This window comes from Empidonax traillii, unplaced genomic scaffold, assembly GCF_003031625.1.
Source record: "Empidonax traillii isolate 1590-97213 ecotype Southwest subspecies unplaced genomic scaffold, ASM303162v1 scaffold231:size1146757, whole genome shotgun sequence".
Classification (NCBI taxonomy): Eukaryota; Metazoa; Chordata; class Aves; order Passeriformes; family Tyrannidae; genus Empidonax; species Empidonax traillii.
In genome coordinates, this window is record NW_020955424.1 from 744,684 (window position 1) to 769,786 (window position 25,103).

Below are 25,103 nucleotides of genomic sequence, written 5' to 3' on the forward strand. Positions count from 1 at the left end.
GACTCAAGGTAACTTTTTCCTCTATGAAATAAAACTTGTAACACAGTTGAGGTAATTTTGCTGCTGTGGATAGGAATGCTGGCACAAATGCAGAGGAGGGGAAGGAAAGGTTAGTTCAGGCATGTGTAGCATTCCAGCTCCTGGGCTGGAACTCTGCAAATTAAAATCTTCTGTCCATAAGCACCTAGTTCTTTCACTGACCTATGGAAGGACCTTGACTGTGGTAGAAAAGTTGGATATATTTGCAGGCACTTTGGCAAAGATGATACGGAGTAAAATAAGGGTTGGAGGCTTTTTGGAACGATTTTGGGTTTCTTTTAACCTGATTCTGAGAGATGTAATTTAGGACCTTGAACATAATTCAACACTGGGATGAGTCACCATATAGCATTGTTTTTTGCATTTGAATAGTAGTGTTGGGATTAAAGAACTTCATCTTTAATTGCTAATTTTGAGTAGCCTCTTTACTTTGTAGTTACTTTGCCTGTTATCTTTGCTTCTCTGTGCTACTTGACTTCCTTTTGGAAACTAACTACAAGGTAAATTCTTCTTTACTGAAACTAAATGTATTTAAACAAATTTCTCCTGTTTTTGGTCATCTGGGTTGTTTTTAGTGGTATGATATATCACAATACTTGAGAAACAGTTTCTTAAGCTCTCATACTATAATTGTGTATAATTTAACAAAAAAATCCCTCTGCAGACAACATTTATTACTTTATAAAATCTGTCATTTTTAGGTTAAAAGAAAAAAAAAAGAAAATCTTCACTGTAACTAGATTAAACAGGTTGGTGGCTTGTAACAAAGTTGTCATGCTTATTTCAAAACCGAAGTGGTAAAAGTAGAAATACTTGAAAAGAAAATTCTTTCATAATCTGTCTGTTAAGCTAGAAGTTGAAGGGTTTTTTCTGAAACAGATAATAAAACCTGAGTAATTTCAGATGTCTCCAAGAAGCTGTCTTATCAGTCTTGAAATTTCATATGCTGAAGACTGAGGTTGTCTTTTTTAAACTTTTAACATCCTAGAAATCTTTCTAAATGACAGTTTTTGGAAATACTCATTAATTTTTCCAGTATGCTCTCATTCTTAAATAGCTTGTTCAACTTATAATCTGAAGTCTTTTTGAAGGTGTGTTTGAACATATAATACCAAGAGATTTAAGTTGTCTGCAGATGACTACATGATTTCATTGTACCTGACTGTCAAATGTGTATTTATCTATTCAGGTTCAGACAAAGAAGGAAGAAACTTTGCCGCCATCACACAGTCAAAACATTCCAACTTTTTATTTTCCTCGAGGATGTCCTAAGGAAAAAGTGAATATAGATGCTGTGATTGCCAAAATTGAGAAAACTTTCTCTGAATTTCCAAATGAGAGGGCAACACTAGAAGACATGGGGAAGGTTGCAAAGGTGAGAACTTGCTTGCTGTTCTGAACACCTATGGAAAGGAAAGATGAGTTCTATGTGCTTTGTTTTCTTGTATTATGTGTTTTCATCTCCTACAAGTTAGTACCCAACAATACTCTACATTGTTGATAGCACAGTTATGTGTGTAATTTTTTGCATTAACTGTGTATCAAATGACCTGACAAAAAGAAACAAACATTAAATCAAAACTTGAACTACTTTTTTTGCTGCATGGATGACCAAATACTAAAGGGCACATTGTGTGTTGTTCTGTGTTCTGCATTGACCAAGAGACTTAGGGCAAAAGCGCTGTTAGTATCTGTTTTGTTTTCAGGTGTCCACACTGTTTTTCCTCATTTGGCAGGGTCATGAACCTCCACTGTAAAGACACTGAAAGAATGGTTTGGTAATTTGAGATTATAGCTTTCTAGTTATTACTGAAGAGCTAATTCAGAGTTATGGCAGAGTGACAAAATACTGAGCTTAGAAAGCAGCAAATATTTTTAAACTTCTGTGTAACAGACAATAAGCCAGTTAAACATAAATTTCCTTTTTTTTTTTTTTTATATTGAATCAGTGCTTGAAATATCACTGCAAGTCATGGTCTTGGTAATGAGTTTCAGGTTCTTATCCCTGTTCCTGTCACTTTGCATTTAAAGTTCAGGATCTAGAAAATAGAAACTAAGACTCTTCACAAGAGCAGGACTGGGAGTTCAGAGACTCCTTGTTTGCTCACCGAAACTGTTTAACCACTAAGCTGAATGATAGGATCCCTGTCTTCCACAGCTCCATCCAACATAAAAGTGGGGAGGCATGAAAGAGACCCTTCCCTCTCAGTAAGGAAGGTGGAAAGGTCCAGTCACCTACAATTCAGCGATGAAAGGCACCCTCCTGAAGAATAATACAAAGCTTCTTTGTCTGTCAAACTCACTTTTTCGTATTAGTTTGAAGCACTGGTTAAGCTATTGCATGAGAAGCAACTGTCCTTTTGCTTTGGAGACCTTACACATCTTGCAGTATTCATAGTCTTATTTGAGATTCTTGGAGATGCCAGCATCTCTGAGTACTCCCAGCTGTAGTCAGTTTTAGGCAGGATAATCACTTTGCTGAGGAAGCTTGGAGCAGACACAGAAGCAGCACTGTGGGTGTACAAGGGAGCACTGAAGTGGTGAGGGTGTAACTGGTACTGCTGCTCAGGGCAGGCCAGCCTACAACTTAAAACTGAGTAGAAGATGTGCCATGCACGTGGAAGGATGCAGATGAGTTGAGCCATCCTCTGAGACAGACAAAGGTAAATTTGCTCCAGTTCAGAAGTTTTTTTACTGTTTGTGCAGTCTTGAGGTTAGCTTAGAGATAGCCAGCTTGTTAACGTTGACTCTGTTCAGCTGCTTGGAGCATGGACAGAGCAGACATGCCAGTGCTTTCATCTGTTAGGAATGCTACAAGTTGCACTGTGTTTTGCTTTCCACTTTTGGACTTCAGCCTAGAGCAGTTGCTAAAAATGAATTATTTTGGAAGGCGCAGTTGTTTCAGAAGCAGTTTTTAAAAAATCTGTGCCTTAATGTTTTCTTCTGAACACTTGTAAAGTGTAATTTTTGAAAGATCTATAAATAAGGGAGTAACCCTCAGATAAGCAAGCAATAAACTGACTTGATGTACGCTTTATTGTAGGCTTGTGAATGCCCACTTTACTGGAAAGGTCCCTTGTTTTATTGTGCTGGAGGTGAACGAACAGGATACGTGTCGGTTCATAAATTTGTCGCAATGTGGCGGAAGTAAGTAGATTTTTTTATTTTTTTTTTAGAAGTACTGCATTTTATTCATTGAAATGTGATATTTAAAGCTCTGAATGCAATCCCATCTGTAAAGGGGAATAAAACACTTCATCATAATCAACCATTGACAGCAAACTTCTACCTGGGAAAATGTAACTAAATAATACTTTAATACCTTAACATAAACAAACAAATCTTCATTTACAGAGTTTATAGATTTTAAAATGTATGTTAAATGACTGGCTATTTATGGGAAAAGTAACCCTAACTTGTAAATGCCGGTTCTGGACAAAATGCCTTTTATTCTGTCTAGTTCTCCTCTAATGCTAACTTTTAAATGTCTATTCATGTAATCAATTACAAAGTACACCCACTTCCTTTAACATAAATGTATGAGACAGTACTGCTTTGATAAGTTCACTTGGAGCATAGTTTGACATTTTTAATTAGCTTTTGAATTAAATGTTGTGGTTGCAGTTTCATAGGCCTTGGTCTAGGATGCCTGCATGATTAATTTTCTGTGTAGAATATTAAATGGAAATATTTACATTTCAGAATACTTCAGACCTGCTATGATGATGCTGCAAAGTTCGTTCATCTTCTTATGAACCCTGGATGTAACTACTTGGTGCAAGAAGACTTCATTCCTTTTTTACAAGTAAATTGCAACTGAAACTAGTTCTGGAAACACAACAAAATGATGAACTGGCAAAGCCCTGAATTTTTTGACCTAAATGTACTTTTTCATTGTCATTATTAAAGCTTATTGATAATATTTAGTGCAACTCACTTTGCATGGTCCACTGAGATGCTAGTGAGTGACTTGTTTACAGTTAATCATTTTGTATAAGGTGAAGACTTTTTTAAGAGCTACAGTAAGATGCAGGGATTTAAAATTGCTTGCAGGAATAGCACACCTATTGGAATCTTTTATGTTTAGGAAGGCAGCTGAAGTTATTTAAGCCAAGGTGGGCCTTAGGAGGGCGAAGGAAAAGTGGCATAAGAATTCAAGACCTGATAAAGCTTTGCTGAAGGAGCAGCAAACACCACTGAATAAAACCTAAATTGACTTTACTGACTCATAGGTAGTCACAAAATTACAAGCTACAGCAGTCAGCAGTGTTCAAAATCTTTAGCCTATCTAAAATATAGGCAAAAAAATCCTATATTATTCCTAAAATATATGAAAGTTTTTGTCTATATGGATTCTTTAAAAGATAATTTTATTTTTAAGAAGTCTGGAGTGTTATTTATGTGAAGTGTGTTGTAAATGAAGTTATTATTAATGGTTGTGGTGGTTAATTTGAACTGTTTTGGTTAAGAAAGCAGATGTGCTATTCTGTGCTAATTGTTTTAAATAGTCACTAATGAATACTCTTTGGGATATTGTTATTCCTTTTTTTTTTTTTGTAGGATGTGGTGAATAGTCATCCAGGCCTTTCATTTTTAAAAGAAGCGTCTGAATTTCATTCTCGGTACATTACAACAGTAAGTGATTTGTATTTGGAAAAGCTATTTTTTGGTTAACTAAGTCAAAATTTGGATTAATCAATATGTCTAAGCATCTTTGTCTCTTGAGAAAAGCAGAGTTAGAGTATGCTGTCAGTCTTCATTTCTACATAACTAGAAATCTTGTTGAAGAAAAACTATGATGCTTAAGAAAGAGTCTTAACATCTATAAGAAATTGCTGAATTTAATACAAGTGAGAGAAGCACTGAATTGTAATAGTGTTCGATAAGTTAATGAACATTAAGCAGGCTGTTATCTTAAACCCTTGATTGTGGCTGTAGACTGTACTCATTAGAATCCTGACCTTAATCTGGGATTAATTAAATGAAATCTTGAATGAAACATCTATATTAATATGATTATGTTCAGTGTTAAGTGAAATAATGATAATGTTGAAGCTGCTTGCCACTTTCTTCTCTGGGGACTTTTCTTCCTAAGAAGGTTTTATACATGAAAAGTTTCATTCTGTCTTCCCAGATTTATGTGACTGAAGTTTTTTTTTTCTGTACCCAAGGGAAAAATCAGTGACATTAAATTTTCTCAACTGTAGACTAGACAGCCGATTCCACTGAAGTCTCAAAAGATTAACATTCTTCAAAATGACATTCAGTTCGCTTTTTTGGTGCATTTGAAAACTAGTTTAATGAATATTCTCCAACAAAAAACATGCAGAGTTGATCATCTTCTATCCAGCTTGTATTTTGACCTTGGCTAAAATTGCGGAAGCTTTTTCTGAGAGCATTTGGTTTTGATTTGTTATATCCTTCTTACAGAGACTTGCTGGACTACCAAGTATGTCCTGCTACACTAGGTTTTGCTTCTTGTTTTAATGATTATGTGAGCTCCCAGAACTTTCTTGTCCATTGTGGCTGAAGGGAATGTTCTGCCTGTGAGCTCTTTTGTTGCTTAATGGATTCTGGGTTGTATCAAAGCCTTCTCTGGTTAAAATTGTGAAAGCTTGCTGCCTGTTCTGAAGAATAGTAGGAAAGAAAAGATCCTGCCTTTTCAGGATCTTTGCAGGAACTAGCAATATAAAGTAGTCTAGCAGTATTGAATAAAACAGTGCTGGCAGTACTTCACTAACAAAATTTAGTGTAGTCTTCAACAGAAATTGGTGCTTAATCAAAAATCCCAAAAGTAAACTAGTATTTGGAATACTAGTTTAAAAGATTAAGGAATGGCAGGAGCACTCTGTCCTTTCCTGTCATATTTTAGGATGGCATAACTGTTGCCTGATACAGTCTTCTAAAATTCTCCCCTGCAAGTTATTACTGATAATTATAGATCATTTTCCCTAAGATGAATACAATTAGTTTTACTTCACTACATGAAGCTTTGTCTAAAGGATAGTTCCAGTTGCAAACCAAATGAGCTATTCTTCTGCTGTGTTTTTGCAAATGCATGCATATATGTGTGTGTGTGTGCATATGCATTACATACATCTCTTTAGCGTGTCTTGTGTTGTTCAGCCATGGAACCAATCTGCTCTGTCTGCTATTCTATAGTATAAGTTGGTTGGTCCGTCTAGTGGTAAAGTTAGGTACAAGTGACCAAGATAAAGCTGAAATATGTTAAAAAATGTTTGCCCTGACAAATGAGATAATACATTTATTCTGCAAGGATGTTACGTGCATATCTGAACTGTGAATTCTTGACATTGTAATCTCTGTATTGCACCATTTCCTCTCCCTTCTGACAAAGCACTGTGCAGCATAGTAAACAAGGCAATTCTCTGACAATTTGCTTATACTCTGCCTCAATTCACTTTAGAAAACAGTTTCAGTCTGTTCCCAGTTGTCTTTACCAAACATTCAATTTTGTTTTTATTTTTAGACCAGTTAAATGTATAACAGATGAGATAATGACATGCAGATGGATTAAGTTGCAAAGCTAAGGCAAAAACCTTTTTAGAAAAAATTGCTTTGTAGTATAAGCCAAAAATGAGCCTTCCCTAAATCTCACAATTAGAATTAAGTTAATTAAGTTTCAGAGGTAGGATAAGATGTTCTTCTGTCTGGAGTTATTGAACCGGCTGTTCTTGTTCGAAGTAAGAACTGAAGAGCTTGCTGCTCTACAGTTTAAAATTTACGTTAAAACTTCATAAATAAATTATTCTTCTATTTGTAATTCAGAAATTATTGGTTAGTTTAAACTATTGATTTACTGTAATTAAAGTCTGAAGTGATAAAAACTTAGTCTTTTGCTGGGAGGACATTTTAACTGGGGGGAAGGGGTTCCTAAAGAGGTGGGGGTTTTAGCTGGTAACTGCTCTGTTGCAAATGAAACACTACACGTGCAATATTGAGTCTTACCAATTAGAAGGTATAATCAATCACCAGTTGAGCAGTTATCGTTCATAACATGTTTAGATTTTTTTGTCTGTTTTTGTTTAGTGGTGAATGACTGACTTGACATGTATATCTGGTTGACATAAGTCAACCTAATTGAGGTGAATATCGAATTCAATTAAGTAGCAGAAAAAACATGTTTTAAAATCTTATGTTTCTAAACTAAACCCAAGAAAATTACACCAAATGCATGAGTTGTCCAAAATAGCCATCAAACCATTTTGGTTGGAAAAGACCTGTAAGATCATCAGATGGATGTATGTATAAAACGGATTTAAACAATAGTCTTGGGTACTCAACTGAATGCATTTGTTTCTGGTTCCAGTATCAGTCAAGGCACCAGAACTAGTCATCTTCCTTACATAGATTTTATTATTATTACTATTATTGTTGTTGTTATCTTAAAAATATTCGTGTACTACTTCTAATGCTATCAACAGGGTTTTTTCCCAAGAAACTTAAAATAGAATACAATTAAATGAGGGAAAAACGTATTCTATCTGCACTTGCAGGAAATATTTCTGTCAAATGTTGATTTGTTGTGTTTGTGGACTTCAGAAGTAGTAACATCTGCTGTACTCTGATCCTTAAACACTCCCAATTCTATTTTGGTAAATTCATTTATGAAGTAAAACAGTCTTATAGCAAGCACACAGATGTTTAAATCCGAAGTAATAAGGTATATTAATATGATTATTAGATGATATCCTGTAGATCCAGAAGACTGGGAGATAGTGAAATTACCAGTAGACACTTTCGATAGCATACAAGTATTCTGCCACATTACTGAGTGAGAGATGGGTACTGCAGCATTGAAATAAGACTTATCTACATGAGTTTAGATATAGATTTAGGAATGGGTTGATAATACAACACAAGAGAAGCATCAACCTATTAAGTTATTAGAAGAGTAGAAATAGGGGAAAGATAGAGCTCTCTAATGCTGAACTAAGACATCTTTGACAAATGTTTAGGAGGCATTGTTAATATTTCTTTCCATTTTCTGTTTCTTGCAGGTTATACAGAGAATATTTTATACAGTAAATAGGTCCTGGTCTGGAAAAATAACTTGTAATGAGCTCAGGAAAAGCAACTTTTTGCAGGTACATAATGTCTATTTTACAAGACAGTTATTTCTAGAAGTTTTAAAATTGCATTAACTAATTGCTTAAGGGAATAATGTAAGTAGCATTTCTTCCTTTTCAGAAAAGTAGTGAAGACCCAATTGCATTAATTCTCATACATTAGAATATGTTTAAATGTAATTTCTTCTATCTAGAGCTGTATACATGCAAATGTGTTTAGCAGAAGTTAAGCTGATATACTCATTCTTCTGTGAATGCGTTAGTTTTCTACTATGTGTGTGTTCAGTCTTTGCCGTCATGCTGTACAGTGTTCATTGTCCCTGAAGGTAAAAACTGTTCCACTGAAATAGCATAAGATGTTAACTTGGTTGTGAGAACTCAGATCATTCAAAACATCTAACAAACTCTTTAACGTGTTCTGTTTATCCTTCTGATAATAGAATGTGGCATTATTGGAAGAGGAACCTGATATTAACCAGCTGACAGAGTACTTCTCATACGAACATTTTTATGTTATCTATTGCAAATTTTGGGAGCTGGATACAGACCATGACCTCTATATTGATCGGAAGGATTTAGCTCGACATAACGATCATGGTATGACAAATGAAGCACCTTTGTTTACATGTATTAAATGACCTGTAAACTTTCAGCTGATGAAGTGGTTAAATGCCAAGGCTGGTGTTCATGAGTCTGTTGGTGTTGGTGTAGTTGATCCTGCTGATTCAGTGAAATAAAGCAGGATGAGTCATCTGTGATGCTGCTTTGCATCTACCAATGCCAGATTTGAGGAAAATTCTGAATTTTAATTCTGATCTTGGCAAAGAAGTAGAGGAAATATCATTGAAGTATTGATGTATTATAAATGGTTGCATTTGGCAATTTTGTGTTGTTATCTTGGAAACTATCAATTATACGGATATTATTCAAGTACCATGGCTTTTATGACAAGGTATGAAGAGCAGAAAACGCAAACATACATTCAGGTACTTGACTTATTTTAAAGTTTTGCTAACTTAGCTGCAGTACGTTTTGGTTTAATACAATGTAGCACTAGTTAGCAGGTTTACATTTTCTGCATTTATAATATGCAGTGATTCTGTGGACTTGCACTATTTTAGATAATATTGTAGCTTGTATGGAACTGTTGAGGGTTTTTTAGATGCTTTCTGTCCATTGTCATCTCAATAGCGTTCCCTTCAGGACTGGAAAGCTTACTTAAGCACAAAGTGGTTATGGAATAATGTCCCATAAAAAAATCAAAAAAAGAATAAACACAATTCCGATTGCTTCTGAAAATTTGCCTACTGAAATTTGACTATGCTTTAGGACAACAAGGAAGGAAAGCTGCTTTCATCTGAGTGGCTGCTCTGCTGAGCTAGCACACTACAGAAAGCAAACACAACTGATACAGTGCCACTTGCAACTTAATTTTCCATCCTGTAAACCGTGGAATTTTGGTTGAAAGTTAACAGCTGCTGCTTAGTGAGAGCTAGACTAAGGACTATAAAATGGGTCTGATAACTTAACTTTAGTCCTTTTGCTTGTCAAAATCGGATAATCTGGTTACATCAATCTCTCCCTTTTGTACTGTTGCTGGACTAAAATTACACTAGATCAAACACTTCAATATTTTCTTACATGTAAGTATGTAGGTGTTGTTGAGAAGGTTGAAAACTTCATTTTTTTCAAAACTAGGTAAGAAGCAGCAGCACATATGTGTGAAACAAATTTGCTGGCCTACAGTTCTGGGGATAAAGATGAAGTTTAGTGTCCTTACTACAATGATGTGGTGATGGCATCACCATAGGTACATAAAACAGATCAATTATTTGAATTGTTAACCACCTGCTTTAATTATCGGTGTTTCTACAGTGCTGAAAATTTATTTCAGAGCTAGAATAATAAGAACTAATTTTTCTTCTATGAGAATAGTATCATGTGCTGCTTTGAGTACCATCCACAAATTCTTAATGATAAATTGAATATCCTTTACAGAGGTAGTGCTCAGTTAAGACATGTCTCTAAAATCCCTGAAATGGTTTCAAAATAGAAGCATGGATCAGAACCATGTCAGAAATAGATCCCTGGCAGAATCAGTTAGGTATGTTTACTATGTGTGATCGTGCCAGTTCTATTTTGGCTCTTTGCCAAGGTCATGTAAAACTTAATGTCACTGGAAAACTCGATTTACTTGTCGAAGAACTGGTAAATGCTTATTAATCAGCCAATTTTATTATTTTCAGTACACTACTTTTTGTGTATCAAGTCGGATTTTAAAGCTGATTGGTTCTAGCTTTGCTTTGGAGAGTTTCTGTTAAGTGATTCTCTCCAAAAGGACCCAAAGGGATTAATAAGCTTTCTCACAGATCTGTATATATAAAGGGTTCCAGTAAACTCTTCAACTAGACAATACAAAACAAAAATAACCTGTATTGAATTGACACTCTTTTAAACCTTTTTTCACAGCCATTTCAAATAGGATGATAGAGCGGATCTTCTCAGGGGCAGTAACAAGGTACTTACTTTGTATGCTGATCTAAATCCAATTCAATATTTGCTTGTTAAATTGTATGATATTCCCAGGGGAAAAAAATGCCTTCCCCTTGCAATGGAGCAGTGAATTTCAACACTTATTAAGTAACTTAAACGCCAGTAGTACTAGAATGCTTTTGGAACCTTTGGCACACTCCAAGTTCTTCACTCTCCTTTCTTTACCCATGTGAACATTTGTCACTGGATATGGTGTGATTTAGCAGGGCTGGGAATGAGGAAGAGAAGAAATGTTGGCATCATTGTTTTTCCATCCCCCAAACCTGTAAAATGTTGAAAGGGAACTGGGATTTTAAGTACTACTTGTAAAATAAATGCTTATTGCATCAATAAATTTTCAAAAATGCCTCCAGTTGAGTTAATTTGCATTTTTGACAGTCATTTTTTCTTTTTTCCCCTTTGGATTGACTGCCTCTTGTGTATTTATGGCATTTTATTCATTTTTGAAACATACTGCTGGCATGGTATCTGCAGTTAGAAAACAACTGATAAACAGAAATAACAAAAGCTGAAATGAGTGAAATGACACTTGGCAGGCATATGTCTAGACCTTACTCCTTTTTATGAGTTTTTTGGGCAAGACAAAAACATATACCATATATTTTCTTTTTATTTCTTGAAAATAAAACAAAAAAGAATTTGGAATTGAAATGTAATATATCTAGGAACTGCATACCTGACTTTTTACTAGACAGGTTGACTGTGTGTCTTCAGAACTTATTTAGTTGCTGTGTTCTGTGGTGTGTGAGTAGAAACAGACAATTATGTTCTTGTCCTGGACATTTCCTGAATGTTTCTATTTCGTTTTCATTTGCATTCCAAAACTTTTAGCTACTGAAGTTCAGTAAAGCTTTAACTTCTCATCACTTCTACCTGAATAGAAATTCTAAAAAGCATATGTACTTGTATATAACATATCATTAAAAATTAATTGAGATATCGCTTCTGTTAACAATTAAGCAGTGGCTTTGCTGCCCAGGGAGAAAAACTGTAAGTCCTTGTAGGACAGAGTGCTACCTCCCTCTCCAGCTGCTCCCTTCCTCTTTACTATTTCCTTAGAAATAGAACAGAGCACCCAAGCTTCTTATCCTGAATGATCAGTGTAGTCTGTGACAAGTTACCTTATGAACACTGCATCGTTTAGGAGCATAGTTAATAGCAGCAAGGAAAATAATCCTTAATATTGATTAGTAAAAACTAGATGTTCTAAAATAAATTTTCTCTTTCCCCATTGGCCTTCAAGAGGTAGAAAAGCACAAAAAGATGGGAAGATTAGCTACGCTGATTTTGTCTGGTTTTTGATATCTGAAGAGGACAAGAAAACACCAACTAGGTAAGAATAAGTTTATGTTTTAACAGAAACAAAGACCAGCTTTATTGCTTTTCTAGTCCTGCGATGGGGGCCAGTGATGCACAGCTGGAACTCTGATGGGAGAAGCTAAACTATAAAAACATGACTGGAAAACTAGCCCAGTTCATTGCATCATTCTTATTTGTCTTTGTCTCTTGTTGTTGTTGCTGTAGAAGTCTATTTTCATGACTTTTAAGAGGCTAATTCAATGTTATTGTTCTATTTGCTGTGTGTGGCCTACTTATGGACAGGGTCATACATAAAGGAAATTGCAGTTGTTTCATGATGCCAGTGACTTTGGGAAACTGTGCAGCTGGTATGAGCTGTATGATATTGATAAGAAACCTATGATGTGACATGTTGAACAACATGTTCAGTGGCTTGTTCAATATGGGAAAAAAGCAAAATACTGAAGTTTTGATGCATAGTTCAATTTTTTCTTTGGCTCCCCTGATTTTTTTTTTTTTTAATATAAAACCATGTGTTTTAATCTTCTTCACACAGTTAACAAATGTGTTTTCAAATGCAATACTGGATGGCAAATACCAGAAACTTTTAGCACAGTAGGTGGTGACATTATGGAATGTAGTCTTAAGTCTAGTTTTGCCTTTAAAAGAGGCAACATGAATTCTTGAAATTCTGTAGTAAGTTTTGTATAAACAGCTCTTTGCTATTACTGAATTTCAGCATTGAATACTGGTTCCGCTGCATGGATCTTGATGGGGATGGTGCTTTGTCTATGTATGAATTGGAGTACTTTTATGAAGAACAGTGCCAAAAATTAGATAACATGGCCATAGAACCTTTGCCATTTGAAGACTGTTTATGCCAGATGCTGGATCTTGTAAAGCCACAACATGAAGGTAATAAAATCCTTCTCCATCCTTCTCTTCTGTTTCTCTGGGTTTAGGAGTTGGTGCACCTGTAAGAGCACTGAGTTGGTCACACACATAATGTGCCTTGAGGTTGTCTTTTCGCTAAAGTCTGTTAGAGCTTATTAACTGATTGGTCTTCCAACACCAGGAAGGTGTTCTTTCAATGCTAAAATTTAACATGCTGCTTCAAAATTCCATGTAGGGTTTTACCTTGGGCTTGTAGGCACATTTAGTCTTAAGTGAAATCTTGTCACTATCTAACTGAGTTGATCCTCTCAAGAAAAGCTTGACTGTTCATCCGTTCTCTCACCTGTTCCAGCACTCATTTAATTAAGATTTCTTCAAAAGGAACAGTTTTAAAAGAATGTTTGTCTCTGTAGATCAGTATTATTTTACATTAGAACCCTAAGCTGCCCTTAGGAAATTCTTGACAAGAGGCTTAAAATTAAGTGAATAGTAAGCTGTTCTGAGTTTTCGGCTACTTTCTATGTCCATCTGAATCTTCATAGACCTATATTCTGTTCTCCTGTTCTCTCTCTTTTGCTGATAAAACTTCAGTTTACATTTTACACAAGAAACACTTTTCTTTTATTGAGACGTGATTTTTTGCACACTAGGGAATTGAAATGACTCAAAACTAGAACTTAAAGCTTCATATTCTTATTTAAACCAAGTTAAAATGGATTTGCTACATGAAAACAATTTCTAAAGGCAAATAAAAAAATTGTAAATGAAAAAGGAATATGAAGTGTGATTCTTCTGGAAGCTCAACCCTTGATATCAGTGGAATGAAGTCTTAGACCAACACTGTATAATGCATGGGGGCTGGGGAGCATTTAAAATGAAGTGAAGCAAGCTCTGAAAAGCACATTTATGTTATATGGTTGCTTACAAGCACCTCCCAAGCTCTGTAGTAATTCCCTTCCAGTGCTGTACGAAATGCTTCTGAAAGACAGACATTTCCAGTAATGTGTCTGTTCTGCATTTCAAATGAAACAAGATTGATGTATGTCCTCAATGTCATGAGGATGGCAAAAGAAGGCTATGGAACACAACCAAGATGAGTTATTTAGGACAACAGAAATTAAATCCAGTAGTGACTTTTTTTACTATAAAAACTGATATGATGTTTAAAAGGTGGATTAAGAAAAAATTCTTCTGCTTTCCTAATAAAAAAACTATCAGCAGAAAATAAAGTTTCACCTGGCAGATTTGAAACAAGAGATGATACTTTCATAAAACGTGGTACAGTTTGGTACAGGATGCTTCTGGAGACCTGAATTAATTCCTTCAATTTCACTCTTTTTCTTGATGTTGGAGGGACAATGAAAGGCACCTACATGGGTGTTGAGTGTCTGAGCTCCTCTGCAATAAACGGAAACTGGAAAGCAAATAAATGAACCAAATATAGGAGTCTAACTTAAATTGGGAGCTTATATAACTAGGACTTAAAGCATTTGCTTGGTTGTGGAGAGTTGCTGCCACTCGAGATGGCCCAATGCATGAGACATCTGTGTGGGTCTGACAGATACAGCACAGGTGCCATGGGGGATTTCTGTTGTTCTGGAGCCAGCTCTAAGCCAGAATACACTGAGGCACTTCACGACAGATGCAAGTGTGGCAACCATTTCCAAATGGGATTTGGCTTTTGCTTCCCTGTCATGTCCTTGAGTTACACTTTGTTAGAAGCTGGGACAGTATACTGAGAAAATATTTTTCCAAGTCTGGTTTTTATTGAATTCTTCTATAACATCTTCAGTTAGTTCCTGTTTGATTGACAATGGAAAATTGTCTGTATTCCAGGTGAATCAATAAAGGGGAGTTTTAAGGATAGTCATCTGTCTTTCCCTTCCCTGAAAAATTTCATATTTTTCAGCCTTTCTGCAGAAGCTTCACATTCAGCTTTGGAATAGGGTAACATTTCTAAGCAACATGACAAATACTTCTAATGCTTAAGAGATCCATTGATTTGAGTCTTTAAAGTATCACTCTATAAAAATCAAACAAAACACCTCTGAGCATTTAGCTTTCCTCTCAAGCAGTAAATATTGATCAGGCTGGACAAGTGTGGCAACCTTGTCTCTATGAAAAATTAATCTGTATGAAGCATAGTCACACACTGTCATCTGCGTCATACATTTGTCTGTTCAAGTCAGGGAAGAAAAAGGGTCACTGCCATAGGAGATTCCTACCTGGTACCCGAGCACTCCTTGGGAAGGAATTGCTAGCTCGCTGGAGACTTCTATCTCGTGAGGAAGCTTAAACAGTTACCTTAAATGACTTTTAATAGCTAAGTGAGGTAGACTGTATCTCACTCCAACATACCAAAGGACAGTGGGATGAGAGCCATAGCAAGGAACAAACCTGAAACATTTAAAAGTTCTGTCCACTTTGAAGGACACATCTCTAGGTGTGTATTTCATCTATTCACTTCTCTCCCATTGCACTGAGCATCAGTGACAAATGTTCTTGAGCAATGATGATTGAGTAATGGTGACTTAGCTTTTGAATAGCATTCCTTCTCTTTGGAGAAAGGATAAGTTCACGTCTAATTATTTTATCTCTAATTGTCTTATAATATTCTTTACAGGAAAAATTACCCTGCATGATTTAAAGCGATGTAAGTTGACAAATGTATTCTTTGATACTTTTTTCAACATTGAAAAATACCTTGACCATGAACAGAAGGATCAGTTTTCTATGTTGCGGGTGAGTATGAAGCTTTAAAAGTCTGTATAGCTATGTGCTTAGCAGTTGATACATTTTTTTTTATATAACTTGCGATGTGATTGTTTAGGATGGTGAAGGTGAAGGTCCAGAGGTGTCTGACTGGGAGAGGTATGCTGCTGAAGAGTATGATATCTTGGTAGCAGAAGAGGCAGCGAGTGACCAATGGAACGACGGGTAAGAGTGTTGCACGAGGGTTGTTATGAATCATCTCTAAAAGTAAAAACAAGTCCTTCTCAAAAAATATGCAATTAATGGTGTAGGAGACTGTCAAGTACAGGTGTGTGAGCCAAAACTGTTGTTATAGTAGAATATGCATCTCTTTTTCCAAACCCTAGTTTTTAAACGTGTTACTTGGTGAAGTAAACCTTCAGATGGCTTTTGTTTTCTCTTCAAATCCGTGCTGAACTCATGGGAGAAACCCAAGGTGCTGCTCTATTTAAGTGTTCATAGTGGATTCTTAGTATTTAACTGTTCTTTGCCCTATGTCTTTCTCTGAAATAACACTTCTCCTAATCAGCATATAATGCTTTTATAAACTATGTTTAAATAACACATTCCGCAGTATCTAAAGGTCATTCTCTGCACAGTCCTGTTAAGTAGATGGAAATAATCAGGTGTCGAGATGAGATTCCGTAGTGCTTGGGATGACATGCATGAACCTGAGTCACCTTAGCCCAGGAAATAGTCAGTTCTTTAATCCGACACCATAAATCTCCACAGACTTATTTTTTAAAGGATATGAATTACAGAATGATCCCACATAAACAGTGTTGAAGCTAGTCTTTTTTAAATATCAGCATTCACTGACATGAGTTAGTTATCCGTCTTTTCATTTGCATCACCAGCAGGTGGTTATCAGTACTTTTGGTTAAACAGTTGTCTTTTGCTTTCCAGCATCTGCTTAAAAACGTGGTCGCTATTGCTTCCCAGGGCTCACAAATTTTAGTAAGACTCTCAACTGAGTATTCTGTCTCTTTTGTCATATCAATTGCTGTAGTTTGTTCTTTGTAATTGAGCCTCATTTCAGCTTTCTTGAAACTTTAAGGTTATCTGGCAAATACTTAGTCTTGTTTCTAACCTATGCATAGTCCACTGGAGCAGTGTGTGCTTTGAATCCCCTCAGTAAAGCTGTGTATGGCACAGGGAAGTTCTGCACATGATGGGAGAGTAAGCCAGCTTAAACTGATGTAATTATTACAGAACCCTAGTGCTGCTTCTGGTTACGTGGTTCTTTACTGTAAATATTTAATATTGGAGAATACGTTCTTCCTGCAGGTGCCTTGTTAGTGTTCCAACTTTTAGGCGCTCCCTGGCATAGACAGACTCTTTCAATTTCTTTTTTGTGTCTGCCACTAGGTATGAAGCAGAACTGAATCCTGTAGACCATCAGAAGGCCAATGTCCTAAAGTATCAAATGGAGAGAAGACCATTTTTTGAAATGCCTTCCCATCTGGCTGATGTAGACTTGGATGAATATGACTATGAAGAGGATTTTGAGTAGAGGTTACTTATGGTCAACACTTGCAGAAAGAGAAGGGACAGTCTGCAGCAGGTCTGCTATACACCAGTATGTTTCAGTGGGGTTTGTTTCTTGGAAGTCAGCTTAGTTTTGTGCTAAAAGTATTTAATCACTACACTACCTTTTAAGTAAAAGAAGTGCATTTGTATGGAATGATGAAAATTTTTGTATTTATTCAATAGTTTATAGTTTTTAAAATAGATTAAAATATTTATTTACAGATGTTGCATAATTCCTTTTCGGAAGAATAACAATATTTGACTTTAGAGAAAAGTAATCTACTGTTTTTTAGAGAACTGTATAATTCTCTCAAAGTTGACGTGTGGTGCACTGACCATCTCCGTCCTGCCTGTGAACAGGTATTTCTGTCCTGGTGTGGGAGGTAAGGAGACAATTTATACCTGGCCTGCAATGCGCTTACACTCATAGACAGCCCTTGTGGTTTTATGCCTTGGCAAGGAAGAGACATGACAATGAGTGCACGATTCAGTACTCATTTACAAGCAGAGTTTTGTTTGACAGGCTGACCATATTAGTAGTATACAAGGAAAGCGAATGCCCAAGACAAGTTGCTTTTCTTCTGTGTAGTCCTTGTTTGCCCCAAATTTAATTTTGCTTGCCCTTCTAAACTTCAGTCTTTTCATTGATGTTAATCATAAAAAAGATTATTTAACAATGAAGTCTGTTTTAATGTTCACACTTGATCCAAAATGTTAATTCATGTAGAAGGAACCAATTTTTTAAAAAAATCCTTTGTATAAATGTTACTTGATAAGTGATGTGCACTAATTTGTTGTGGGCATTCAGTGCTTTTGTCTGTCCCCCCCCCCCTTCGCTTGTTTGCTATTGACACATTCCGTGAATTCATCAGTGTCACAGCAGCATGAAATTGTTGTCTCACTCTTAAATGTTAAACAGATTTTTGTTGGGGGAAAAAAAATGTACAAAAAGATGTAAGTTATTTTTTTGGTTGCAGTGTAGATCTTTAAAATGTTTAAAAAACATGTTTGTATTTTCAAATAAAGATTTTCCTACATGTAATGTAACATATTGTTACATACTGCACATGGTAATGTCTTACTATTAAAGAACCACTCACAATAGGATGGGTTACGCAGGTATGCAGTCTGGTTGGATAATGACAGCAAGCTGCATATTCAGAGCAATCAGTCTCTAGCAGGTTTTTCTTTATCCAAAAGAGAGTATCGCTGAGCAGCTGGGAGTGTACAGACCCACACATCTGTGTGTGTATCTTAAGTAATGAAACTGATTGCTAAAGTGTTGGGGAACCTTACTGAGGAAAATTCAAGTCATTTTAATACCATTCAAAGGATTCTTAAAAAAAAAAGGTAATTGGGGTTGATCATTCCAGTTTTAATAGAGACTCACCAATGTCAAATTTCTCTACTGTTAGTTGGATACCTTTTGCTACTTGCCCACAGTTTGGAGCTTTTAAACAGTAAAGATAAACAGAGCATTTATGTTAAGCTCTGTTCCCTAAAGTGCTGTGGTAAAGGATGACCAACCAGCTTTCTACGTGATCCTGAACATCTGTTGCAGTGCAAGAGGTGGTGGCCTGCTGCTTTTTCCTACCTGAAACCCTTCCTAAAAACGGGGCTTGTAAATGGGCAATGAACAGCCACAGGCTTTCTCAGCACACAGTGACATTACACAGAGCTATGGTGCAGGGTCAATCTGTCCTGCAGAGCTTGAAGCTGTTGTTGCCACTTTAATGAAGTGCCTGTTAAATCCTGCTCTCTATTTTACTTGTAATAACCAACTCCCTTCTTTCCTAAGAATAGCAAATTATGTTGTTACTGTGGAAGTGCCTTTTCCTACAATACATGAACTATAACGATTACTGTACCTTTTCCCCAACAGGGTAATTCCCATACAAGAATTAAAGCATCTGTATGCTTGATGTGGTCCTAGGGATAACTGTTTTCTTAGTCGAGCTGTATTCTGTCTACCTGGTGCATGCTTAGGCCTAAATCCATCCATCTAGATGGGTTAGGGAAACATCACTACCATAGTCCAGATATGGGGAGTTACTGACCAAGTCTGCATTATCTTAGGAGTGCTACCTCACCCCTTGCATTAGCCCACTGCGCCCCCAACTCTGCAAAAGGAAACATGAGTTTACTGCTGCCAATTCAGACTGACCAATACCTGAGAGACAGTCATGGCTTTTCAATTCCACGTTTATGGGAACTCTCTTCTCAGCCTGCTGAATAACAGAACAAATGGGAAGGTCATCAGGCATTCCTGCTCTTCTTTCCTCCAGATATAGTATGGGAGTATCGCTTGCACACTCAGTACTAATGGATAGCAATAGTTCTGTAGTTTATTTTACACAGTTACAATTCAAAATATATATATATATATAAAAAGCTGATAGCATTACTGTAATATACAATTCCATGGAGCAGTGCCAAAGTGTCAGTGAAAGCACCCACCACTCCCCCCCGCTGCCTCTGAAACACTTGAGTGAAGATCATTTGCAAACTCTTAATGAAAAAAACCTACTTGTAATTACCATATTTACAGTGTATTTACAACGTCTTTCCAGGCTTTACATTTTCCAAGCAAATACCACATGATCACTATGTACAAAGGATTTCTTCCAGAGGAAAGTACTCAGTCAGTTGGTCTGCTGTTTCTTCCTTTTGTTACTTAGAAGCCTTGATGCAAGTCTCCTGGGAACATGTCCTGATGCCCACAGACCACTAACACATCTCTCTAAGCAAGGAAATTTAGAAATACTTTCAGATGATTTGATCCAGGTTTTCCATTTTACAGGCAGGAGGAAATGGCACTTGCCCTCACCCAGCAGGTCACAGTGTTCACAGCTGGGCCAGGTTCCTTTCTCCCCAGTGTCAGGTAAGAGGAAACAAGTAGGTATCCACCTTGGTTACCTCCAATGGTAAAGAACACATCCAGCGGAACTCTGCCCTGATTCAAACAAGCTTGTTTCACCTAGTTCACAATCTTCGACTCAGTATTTGTCTATACCCTGATTCCAGTCCCTCAGTTGGTAATTCTTCCAAGGCAGCATCAAGGACCAGGATGCAGTTGAGTAACGGTGCTCATAACACCCACAGCCTTGGAAGTGCCGCAGCCACATCAGGCAATGCCCACAACCAGCAACAGCGAGAAATCAACCGCAGTGCTACGAACTGGCTCTGGGTGGATGCCCACAGGCAGAGATTCACCTTGATGCGTGTCTCCTGCTGTCTCAGTGGATCCCTCACAACCTCGTTTTCAAGTTAAACAATTTGCAGAAAAAAAACATAGTGTGTTCTTCACTTCTGTTTCTCCTCTCAGTGTCTTAACTGTCCTATACCATAAGAAAAGAGAAATTAAATCAGCCTTGTACTATGAAGAAGACATTATGTAAGAGCACATAAGGAATCTGAATAACACTGCAGCATCTAACCATCCACCAGCTTGTCCATAAAGCCAGCTCTTGGAAAGAACTATATTTAGCCTCCACAAAAGGAAACGAGCATTTCTATACCCCAAGGAGCCCAGAAAAGGTACTACAGGGAAAGGCCACACACTGAATAAGTAGTGCATTTTATATATGGCTTTAATCTTGCTCCATGGATTTAAATTCTTGTATTATCTATCTTCAGTAGGAGCTGCTCCAAGTATGTGGTCCAATCAATCTACATTTGACTTGAAGAAAAGGTATAAGTCCCTTTTTTCCTTCTAGTCCTCTTTAAAAACAAAACAAAAAAGCCCACCACTTGTATGAAAAGGAACTCTTTGATGAATATTACAGGAAAAAAATTAAAAAGTCAAAAATCATGCAAAGTCTGAATGGGGCTTTAGATCCCAGATAACCAGAGCCACTGGAAATCAAGGGGTTGCCTTACTCACTGCAAAAAAATATTTGCCAAACACTGAGTTAGCTGCATTCTTAAGTGCAGAGAGCAGGGGAAAAATACAGGAGAAAAACCTGAAGGAACCACTCAGGCTGCTGCAGTGTCTGACACAGTAAACCTTTAGAGGACAGAAGGGCTGTGAGTAGCTGCAGCACAGGAAAACTCATGGCCTGTCTTCCCCACTGCACCCCTTTCCATACAGTCACTCTGCCTGCTGTACAATGTCCAATTTGAGTCCTTGCACTCCACTGCCTCAAAGGCTTAAAAGTCTTTCTCTGCTGCAAGTATCCATTCCAGGGCTGAGCTGAGATCCAGGCAGACAGCTGCAGCTCTGCCAAACTTTGATCCCAAAGGCAATCAGTGCCTACAAGACAACCCCCCGGCTACACTGGCTGCCACTCCAAGCCCACAGTGTTCTCATGCTTCCCTTCAAATCCCCAGCTGCTTTGGGGACAATTTAATCTGCCCAACAGCCTTGACTGGAAAAGGGCAGGAAACATGGGACACTCCAGCAAGAGCTCTGGGCTGACCAGTGAGACACATTCTGAGTCTTTCAATCCAAAGAGCACAATGCAAACACAATTTCTGAAACAAACATTCCCTGCAGGCCACACAGCAGTTCCATTCTGCAAAGTGTCGTAACACAAAGCAACTGCAGCAAATGTCTCTTAAACAGAAAGCTTCACAGTATGGCAAAAAAAGGAAATGGGATTCTCTTAGTGCATCCTAGCTGGCGTTCAGTGTACCTAAGGATGTCTAGATGCTACAATAGGAATTGCCCTAAAATGCAGATCAAGCTGAAGGAGGAAACTACAGCTACAGCTGGAAAGGGAAGAGTAGAATCCCCCTTTTCTCACCCTGAAACAGACCACAAAAGAGCAGCCCCCCTTTGCTGCTAGATGGTTACTCAGGAGTCTCTGACCTCACATTCACCACCCCTACTACAAGTGGAAAACCTGAGCCAGAATTACCTGATCTGCACCAACAACATCAACATCAACATCTTCAGTTGTGCCTCCTGCTTGACCCTCCTCTGAGACATCTTCTGTCTTAATCTCATCTTTGCTGGAAATAAAAAAGATAAACCAAAAAAAAAAGCTAAGTCTTAAGAAACCTCATAACAGAGGCTGCACATTGCACAGTGTGTTTAGGGCAGATACTTCTGCTGCTGATATCCATGTAAGGTAGCCTAAAGTTACTGGCCCAGAATTTCCCAGGTATGAAACAGGTTATGCTCTGAGGAATTTCCAATAAAGCAGTTCGGAAACAAAACCTTGATTTAAACAGGGGCTACCTTCACGTTTAATAAATTTTTGTTCTATTTTACTTGTATTCACTGGGTCCATTTAACAACTGTCCCTGGAAACCTGGAAAAGTATGCATCCTTCTGAGATTTATGTCTCACCTTTTAACCTACCAATATGGGAAATGGCACCTAACACCTCAATAAATTACGTGTATTAAAGGAAACTATTGCAACTGAGCCCTTTAATTGCTTTACAGAGCTCAGAAGTAGACTCCAGACTCCCTACTTCTGCAGCACTTCTCATATCCAAGTTCCATGGGGTTTCCCTTATAGGCATGTGTGCCTGCTGCACTCAGACAGACACTCCTCTAAAAGGAAGCCACCAGTTACGCAACAGTTAATAGCAGATCTGCAGAGACAAGAATCCTCTTTCATTTCCAGAGATGCAGAAAACACTTATCAACTGGCTGCAGCAAACAGCCAGGGAGTAACCAACACCAGAGTCCTCTAATCAGGACCAGAGAAGTGGCACAGGGAACTTTCCTCCTTCCTTATCTTTTGCTCTGTACACTCGATATTAGTCTGAGAGGGCATGGAAGCCGTGTGACAGTGGCAGGCTAAAGCAGAAAATGTAGATATTGGACTAAGGAAACATATCCTTGGGACAGAGCCCATAAGAAAGACAGGAGGGGGCACACATCCTTTTCCCATAAGTATTATCAAAACCAGAAGCAGAGGTGGATAGAGAGACCCCAACTGTCAATACCGGGACAAGTGAAAGAGGTTGTAAGACATAAAACTCTCACCAGTATCTTCTGCGCAGCCCTCCTGGACAAAGGAATGGCAAACGTTCCTGCAAGCACATCTCTCGAGATTTCAGCCTCTTCCTGTTTTTCCCTGCTGCAGAGGGAAGCTGGGAAGAGCACTGCTGTTCTGGGGCTTTGCTTGCTGCTTCAGTCTGGCTGGTTTCAGGCAAAGACCCTGGAACAGACAGTGAACAGAATTGCTCTTCAGCATCACCCTCAGAGGTCTTGAGATGGACATTTCCAACATGTTCCCCACAGCAGTGAAACAATGGGGCCAAGCTCAAAAGGAGATCTGGAGCAAAGCATTCATTTATTGAAGGAGACAGCTAAAAAAAAGAAAATCCATTTAATTTGCCCGCTGGTCATTTTTGCAATCTAGATTTATGAACTTGGCCCTGGTCCATAGCTGCTATCAGTACTGCTGAGTCTATAAGAAAAGAAGGTCCTCAAGAAAAGAGGACCTTTGGGGACACAAAAGAACAAGCTCTCTGAAGGCAAGCCACTGAGAAGAAAATTTACAAGAAAGGATGAGAAAGAAACTAAGGGACATTGGAAAAATTTCCTTTCCTCCACATATGACTGCACATATCCATAGCACTTAGCATTGTTATTAGCAATTGTTTTTATACTGGCTTTATTACATTTTAACTAAGTCCCACCATATCCATGCAGTGAATATTTAATTACAGATTGGAAGTCCACGAATGCTGCTAAAGCCTGGATGCAGCCCACCTAACTATAACTCTTAAAAGCAGGAATATAATCTTACAGGCTCCCTAGAAATTCAACAGAGAGAAAAACCCTGGAAGATGATTTGGCTGAAATTCATCTGGGCTGAAGATCTGAATCAACTTCTGGAAATGCCTCTCCTGTCTCAATTACCTACAAGGCCTAAAGCAACAATGCCCTTAAGTTAAAAATTAAAGGCCATCAACCAAGTCTCAGTGGCACAGACAAATGCCAGATCTCAGTACAGAGCAGAACTCAGATAATCTTGAATTCTGCTCACTCAGAGTTTCCAGCCCAACCTTACTGCTATTGAGTGATGAAGGGACCTTTAACAACAACAAAGCTGAAGGCAAAAACCACAGTTTAAACTGGAAAGTCCACAACATCCACCACACTGTGGTACTGTGTACTGCTAACGCAAAGCATGAACTGCATTTTAGCAAATACAAATTTGGTAAAGCAAAGCAAAATAGCAAGTGCAGCAATTTTGACAGACAGACAAAGCAAATACAGCCGATCAAGAACAGGGAAGTTTTCGTACCATTAGACAATTTCCTTTTAAAAGAAGATGTCTTAGATGTGCCCACGGGGGGCCACTCTCCCAAACTGCCAAGGGCAGAGCTCTCCTCATCTTCATTTGCCAATAAAGAGTTTCTGTAGCAGACCAAGGGCTGCCATTCGTCTCCTCTGCAGGGCAGTGGTTCTGCTATGTACCTCTGTAAATAAGTGTACCTGGGGAAAAACAAAAGCAAGCATAAGAAAACTCAGTATCTTTCCCTTCAATGTCTGGGGCAGGTATTGCTAGAAAGGCTTTTCCCTTTACTCTCCAAAGGTGCAGACAGAACTGTTGAACAAAGGGCTTCCCTCTTCTCTGAAATCTCTATTTAAAATACAAATGCCTTCAAAGCTGAACGAGTGCTTGAGTTTTTGCATTAGAAACAACATTAGATCCACTGAAATTACAAAATTACATCAGCTTTTAGAAAGAATTTCCTGTGCAGGGAAAGTCACTGCCAACAGTTGCTGCCAGTAGCGATTTGAACGGAACAGAATTCTGTGAGGATGCACTCCTACTGGTGGCCTTTTCTGCCTCATGGACTGCAACACAAAGGAGTTCCCAGGTGAGAGATGCTCCTTGTGATTCAATAGTACAGGAAACAATAGAGGTCAGGATATGGGGTATTTACACCATGAGTGCCTATTCTGTCAAATTTAAAAAATAAAAAAAAACACAACACAATCAGTTAAACCGCTTTTCCATAGTATCATCTCAAAAAC

The 25,103-nt window shown here is 37.7% G+C and overlaps 2 protein-coding genes across 7 annotated transcripts in view; one reads left to right on the plus strand and one right to left on the minus strand.

The window, feature by feature from the left end:
- The window catches only part of PPP2R3B (protein phosphatase 2 regulatory subunit B''beta), a 62,052-nt gene that overhangs the window by 30,953 nt on the left and 5,996 nt on the right, over window positions 1-25,103 (plus strand). For 3 of the 4 annotated variants that reach the window (XM_027888103.1, XM_027888105.1, XM_027888107.1), the window contains exons 2-13: window positions 1,229-1,414; window positions 3,083-3,186; window positions 3,742-3,844; window positions 4,600-4,674; window positions 8,061-8,147; window positions 8,570-8,726; window positions 10,599-10,647; window positions 11,926-12,015; window positions 12,721-12,896; window positions 15,499-15,617; window positions 15,706-15,812; window positions 16,995-18,203. In XM_027888103.1, coding sequence (XP_027743904.1) covers window positions 1,229-1,414; window positions 3,083-3,186; window positions 3,742-3,844; window positions 4,600-4,674; window positions 8,061-8,147; window positions 8,570-8,726; window positions 10,599-10,647; window positions 11,926-12,015; window positions 12,721-12,896; window positions 15,499-15,617; window positions 15,706-15,812; window positions 16,995-17,139 — 1,398 coding nt within the window. In that variant the 3' untranslated portion in view covers window positions 17,140-18,203. Of the gene's footprint in view, window positions 1-1,228; window positions 1,415-3,082; window positions 3,187-3,741; window positions 3,845-4,599; window positions 4,675-8,060; window positions 8,148-8,569; window positions 8,727-10,598; window positions 10,648-11,925; window positions 12,016-12,720; window positions 12,897-15,498; window positions 15,618-15,705; window positions 15,835-16,994; window positions 18,204-25,103 lie in introns of those variants that run through there. The other variant, XM_027888104.1, reaches the window with a different exon arrangement.
- The window catches only part of LOC114059540 (cohesin subunit SA-2-like), a 57,440-nt gene continuing 51,818 nt past the window's right edge, over window positions 19,482-25,103 (minus strand). For all 3 annotated transcript variants that reach the window (XM_027888100.1, XM_027888102.1, XM_027888101.1), the window contains 4 exons: window positions 24,367-24,557; window positions 23,097-23,271; window positions 22,016-22,109; window positions 19,482-20,494 (listed from right to left, as the gene is read on the minus strand). In XM_027888100.1, the coding sequence (XP_027743901.1) occupies window positions 20,486-20,494; window positions 22,016-22,109; window positions 23,097-23,271; window positions 24,367-24,557 (469 nt within the window). In that variant the 3' untranslated portion in view covers window positions 19,482-20,485. The remainder of the gene's footprint in view (window positions 20,495-22,015; window positions 22,110-23,096; window positions 23,272-24,366; window positions 24,558-25,103) is intronic.